Source organism: Chaetura pelagica, unplaced genomic scaffold, assembly GCF_000747805.2.
Source record: "Chaetura pelagica isolate M959 unplaced genomic scaffold, ChaPel_1.0 scaffold613, whole genome shotgun sequence".
NCBI classification, from domain to species: Eukaryota; Metazoa; Chordata; class Aves; order Apodiformes; family Apodidae; genus Chaetura; species Chaetura pelagica.
This window is the reverse complement of record NW_009952571.1, coordinates 371,091-376,554: the sequence shown is the minus strand read 5'-3', so window position 1 is coordinate 376,554 and position 5,464 is coordinate 371,091. Positions and strand designations below refer to the sequence as shown.

General features: G+C 42.7%; 1 protein-coding gene across 1 annotated transcript in view; it reads left to right on the top strand.

Annotated features, from left to right (window-relative positions):
- PDDC1 (Parkinson disease 7 domain containing 1) overlaps window positions 1–5,464 on the top strand; it is a 15,125-nt gene that overhangs the window by 9,466 nt on the left and 195 nt on the right. Inside the window, exons 2-7 of the mRNA XM_009993557.1 lie at window positions 242–318; window positions 660–765; window positions 1,302–1,409; window positions 2,001–2,095; window positions 3,260–3,353; window positions 4,783–4,894. Coding sequence (XP_009991859.1) covers window positions 242–318; window positions 660–765; window positions 1,302–1,409; window positions 2,001–2,095; window positions 3,260–3,353; window positions 4,783–4,894 — 592 coding nt within the window. The remainder of the gene's footprint in view (window positions 1–241; window positions 319–659; window positions 766–1,301; window positions 1,410–2,000; window positions 2,096–3,259; window positions 3,354–4,782; window positions 4,895–5,464) is intronic.

The following is a 5,464-nucleotide window of genomic DNA, read 5'->3' as shown; positions in this document are numbered from 1 at the left end:
CCCCTCCCGGCGGGGCCTCCCCTCATCCCTTCCCTCTGCGTGTGTGTGTGTGTGTGTGTTTGTCAGCCCTGCCCTGCGCGGGTTTGTGCAGACGCTGCTCCTGCTGGTGCACCTGCCTGGCGCACAGGTGTGCCCGCCGTCCGCGAACGCTCACCTGCAGCGCTCCTGTCCGCACAGCTGCGGTGCTCAGCGCCTGCTGGCTTCACCCTCTTCCTTAAGCCGTTGGATTCTTGTTTTTCAGGTGTGTCAGCTCAGTCTTTCCTTCACTGCTTCACGCTGACCAGCTCTGCTTTTAATCTGCAAGTGGCGACTCCTGGGGTGAGTAAAAATGGGGAGTTACTGTGATTTCAGTCTGAAACCAATGGCTATCTCAGTTGACTAGAGACAATTATACTTAACTGGGTTTTTTTCAGAGGTGTTTTATTGACTTTACAGCTTAAGGGGCTCTTAATAATTCTGTTTTCTTAATATTTAACTGAATGCTTGCTTCTTGTGGCTCTGAACATCATACAGAGAGTGGAGGGACACCCATTCAAACTGCTTCAGTGGGAAAAATGGAAAACTTAAGAATTTTGAGAGCAAAATTTGCCTCTCAGGAAACACAGTGGAGGTCTGTGCAGTGATCCTAACCACACTCTCTGAACCCATGTTTTCCCCAGGGGAAGCCCATTGATTTTGTGGATGTGACCGAGAGCAACAGCCGCTGGATTCAGGACTTCAGGATGAAGTCTTATGGCAGCCCTGCCAAGCTGGAGTCCATTGATGGTGAGGGCTTGACTATTGGACAGTGTCACCTCCTTTTTGCAGGGAAACTGCTGCTTTGTATATCTTTATATATATATATCTTCAGGGAAGAATGACAGATAAGGCATAAAACTTATGTTTTAAGGGGAAGCCGTGGCAGCTACAGTTGCTATTTTCTTATTTATCTTGGATTGGTAATTTTCTTTTATTGTAAATAGATACATACCATACGTACTCTCCTGTATGTGTATATACACACACACTATTTTGCTATTTTTTTAAATAAATGTTTTGCTAAAGTAGAAGCTAGCAGACATTTCAGCTTTAAGCTTTGCTAAGGTAAGAATTCAAAATGTATGTTCTTTGTCCTAAAAAGGGCCTTTTTCCTTGCTCCACACAGATCTGTTCATTTGTTTTTTGGTTTTTTTACTTCATTCAGTTTATACAGTTCTTGCGAAACTTATGTGGTGTTGTAATAATTTTGTTGAGTGTGAACTGGGTTTCTGATCAGGCTTTTCTGTGTGTTATTTGTATTAGAATTAGTGTCTCCTTTGTAGGTGCTCGATACCATGCATTGCTGATTCCAAACTGTCCTGGGGCTATGATTGACCTTGCAAACAGTGGGTACCTGGCCAGGATACTGCAGCACTTCAGCACTGAGAACAGTAGGTGAACATCATCAGATGTTTTTTTAAATAAAATAGTACTGCTGTGTGTTTCCTGCAGGGCTGTTACCTTCTAGTGACTCAGAAATGTTTGCCTCATTGAATAGTGTTCAGAACTGGAAAGAGCTGCCTTAGAGAAATTGATCTTCTCTTAAAAAGTGTCCTGTTTATGGAATCTATATAGGAATTTATCAGTAGTTTTTCAATGCCTGGGTCAGGAGAGGGTTCTTCTGTTGTGGTACAGAAGTGACTCTCTAAGTCATAGGATTCAAGGTTCAGAGCAGAATGTGGAATGAACCAGAATCATCATTAAGGCTGTGCTTAATCGAGGCTTGTGTACTTCTAATTTGCCATCTGCACATGTGTTTTTCTCTTTGGTGCTGTCTTTGGACTTGGAGTGAAGATCTAGTTTGCAAGACTGGGGCAATTCTTACTGCTGTGTGCAGGAAAAACCTCACAGCCTGAAGGAATACAAACAGTGCAGGATGATTTCATTGCAGGAAGGCAGTGTGCTGTAACATGGAGGACTCCTGTGTTTCAGCTTTCTGAAGGTGCTCACAACTTCTCAAAGAGCCTTTCTTCTTTCTCTAGAGCCCATCTGTGCAGTTGGACATGGAGTTGCAGCTTTGTGTTGTGCCACCAATGAGGATAAGTCCTGGGTGTTTCAAGGGTACAGCCTTACAGGGGTAGGTGGAGCTTTCACCTGTATTTTGCTGTTTGGGTGCTTTTTTTCCTATGCACGCACCTGTGATTTCAGGTGCTAGTGTTCCTGATCTTATCCAAGAACTTCCTACAGATACTAATCATCAGTTTGGTACCCTTGGTTGAAGTGCAAGATGTGGGGAGCTGTCTTTGGCAAGGGGGCCCAACACGGGGTGCATGAAGGGAATGTCTCACTTTGGCTGTCATGTGGAGAGTCTCTTCTTCCTGATTGTTCTGTAACCTTTACACTGAAACAACAACATGCTGGAAATGTCTGCTGCAGCTGCTTGGATTCATAGCTGAGGGCTTTTACAAATTATTTCTTTTTGGTCTTGTGAATGAGATGAGTTACACTTTTCAAGGTGCTCTTTCATTTTAGTAAGTAGAGGAAGCTTAAGGAAAAAAGGCTCTGAGTACAGACTTGCTTGTAACTTGGGAAGTGGGCAGATGCAGTTGGTGTTACTTAGTGTGCAGTTCTGTCTCTGACCTCACAGACCGTTAAATGGCAGTTGTACCAGGATGATGCAAACCTCTACAGTACAGCTTCTAGGGTTGACAACTTACATGCAAAATTAAAAAAAAAAATAAGTTAATGGGCCTCACAAAAGCTATGAGTATCCTGATGTGCTTGGATTTAGCATTTAGCATTACAATCCATGAGAAGATACTTAAAATAAGGCATGATGTGACCCAGCTCTAGTTGCTGTGGCAACCATAACATTCCATTTCCTCCTGTGCATGCAAAAACTGAACTAAGCACTTCTAATTATTCACTCTTCATTTCAGCTGTTTCCCATACTCATTCCAAAGGGCAGTTGTGTTACTTGTGCTCTGCAACTGACACAGTGTTTGTGTCCAACAGCCAAATATCTCTCTCTGGTCTAATTAAGTTAATTGATGTGCAGAAATGTCTTGGTGTCATTCTTTTTCTTCAACTAAGATTTTTCAATTTGCTCCCTACAGAAAATCCATAGAAGCTGCTTGTGGTCACTTGGTTTTATGCTTTATTTCTGTTCCATTCCCTGTATGAGAGTTGGGAGAATCGTGGGGGAGCAGAAAAATAAATTGCAGGGAGAAGCATGTGTTGGTTTTGCTTGGATTTTTTTATACAAAGCAGGATAGACTAATTTTCTCTTGATCTCTTCCAGCCCTCTGTGTATGAACTAGTGAGGCAGCCCAACTTTGCCAGCTTGTCCATTATTGTGGAAGATTTTGTGAAGGATTCTGGAGCTACATTTAGTGGTATGTCACTCTTGTCCAGGGCTTCGTGTTTCTTGGCTGCTTTTTGGAATGGAATGTTTGCCTGCCAGTTTGTCACAGGTGAACAGCACTCTGATGGATTCTCTTCCCTTGCATTCAGTCCTGTTTTATGGATCTGAACAAATATTTTAGTCTATTAGAAATATGGAGTGTTCCAAGGAAAAGTGTGTGTGGGGAAGTAGGGCAGCACAACACACTGATCTCCATGGTTGTCCATGTGAGCTCTTTTAGTTGTATTTTACTCTTAGCTAAATCTGGTTTTATGGTAATTTCTTGGTTTGCTACTAGTAATTTCACTAATTATTATTAGTTAAAACATAGAAGTTTGACTTTTGAACTGCAAAATCTGAAGTTCTGTCCTACCTGAGAAATTAAAACAGTTAAAGCAGGAGAATGTCACTTTTTTCCCAGATTATTTCTGGATGTGCAGGGAGAAGTGTCATTCTTCCTTTTCATGCTGCTCTTGCACTGTTGCAGAGCTACAGGGAGAAATATCTCATGAGCTGTAAATGGCTCAGTTCTGCAGCTGCAGCTGTCCTTCAGCCTGCTCTTTTGTTAAGTAATTTCTCAGAGTCCTTAAAGAGAACAGTGAGATGCCTGTGGTACTTAAATCTCCCCTTATTTAACAGAGTGATGCCACCCATTGGACTGATACAGTTTGAAGGGGCAATAATTAGAGATGTAGTTAGAGATGACACTAGTGTAGGGCTCCTGCTGCTGTGCAACTGTTTTTCACTGCAAAGAAATTCCACTTTTTTACCAAATTGCTGTATATTCATTGCTTTATCCTCTCCCATCTGTGCTGCCATCAGCCTGCTTGTGTGATTAAACAGCATCTTTGTGCTTTTTGAGTGAGCTGCTGCCACCTTCTGCATGGTGGGCTCAGGGCTGGTGGGTGAAAAGCTGATGTCAGTTTGACCTGTTCTGTCGTGCATGTCTGGTGGCAGTGGTGCTGACAATATAAGCAAGGAGAGGTTATTATACATATATCTATATATCAATATATATCAGGGTATTACAACTGTCCAGAAAAGAAGTATTTTTTGCAAGCTCTTTGTAGCGTGGTGATTACAGCTTTGATGTCTTACATAAGATGGGTTTGTATCGTATTGCAGGGTAATTGCAAGGCTTAAATACATACTCGGAGGGTTTTTTTAAAGCTCTCTGTCTGCAGTTTACCCATGTGGTGTTAATGGAATCGAGGGCCCAGTCCTGCTGTCTTTCCAGGGGAGGATGTTTTGGGTTTGGGGGCTCAAGACTGCCTCTCTCTGGGGTTATGAATCAACAGGTCACTCGCTCACCCAGCAAATCTGTCTGATCAAAGCAGTTCTCTGATAGTTCTGTCAGATGGGACAGTGCAACTGAAGAAATGTTTGCTAACACAGTGTGTTGCTCTTCCTCCTGTGTTTAGCCAGCTCTCCGGATGCTGTACACGTGGTGCTGGACAGGCACCTGGTGACAGGGCAGAATGAGAATTCCACTCTTCCTGCTGTCCAGAATCTTCTTATCCTTTGCAATGTCAGGTGAGGCAACATGGGAGGGAAGAATGAGGAGCGGGCAGGGGTGGGCATCTCTTAGTTTCAGGAATGTTGTCCCCTGGAATAATACTTTTGCCAGGCTTACCTGCTGGACTGTGTGTCCGCTTAGTTTGATGTAGGTATTCAGTTGGTTATGTCTTCTGGTAAAAACATTTGTGATTATTAAAAAAATAAGGTAAAATGGGTTGGGACATGCATGGCTGTCTGTCAGGACTGGTTAAATGAAATGTAGAATAGATTTCACTGAGCATTTCTGTTAAGAGAAAAATCTCTTATGTGTTGTTCTTTGTGCTTTGCGAAGTTAGGATTTGGTCATCTCTGTTAGGTTTCCAGATTGAATTTCTCTGGTGGTGGCCTGCCTGTTTGACTGTCATCTTGTCAGAGAGAAGAACATGTATCAATAACTACAAACATCTTCTTTTGTTCAGGTGAATGTGTGTTAGAAGCCCTTTCCTGGCTGTGGACTAACAGGTCGTGTCATGTTTGGATGTGTTTCCTTCAGCAGGAAATGAAGGAGCAGGTATCTTTGCAAATAGCCTGGATGAAGGACAAGCA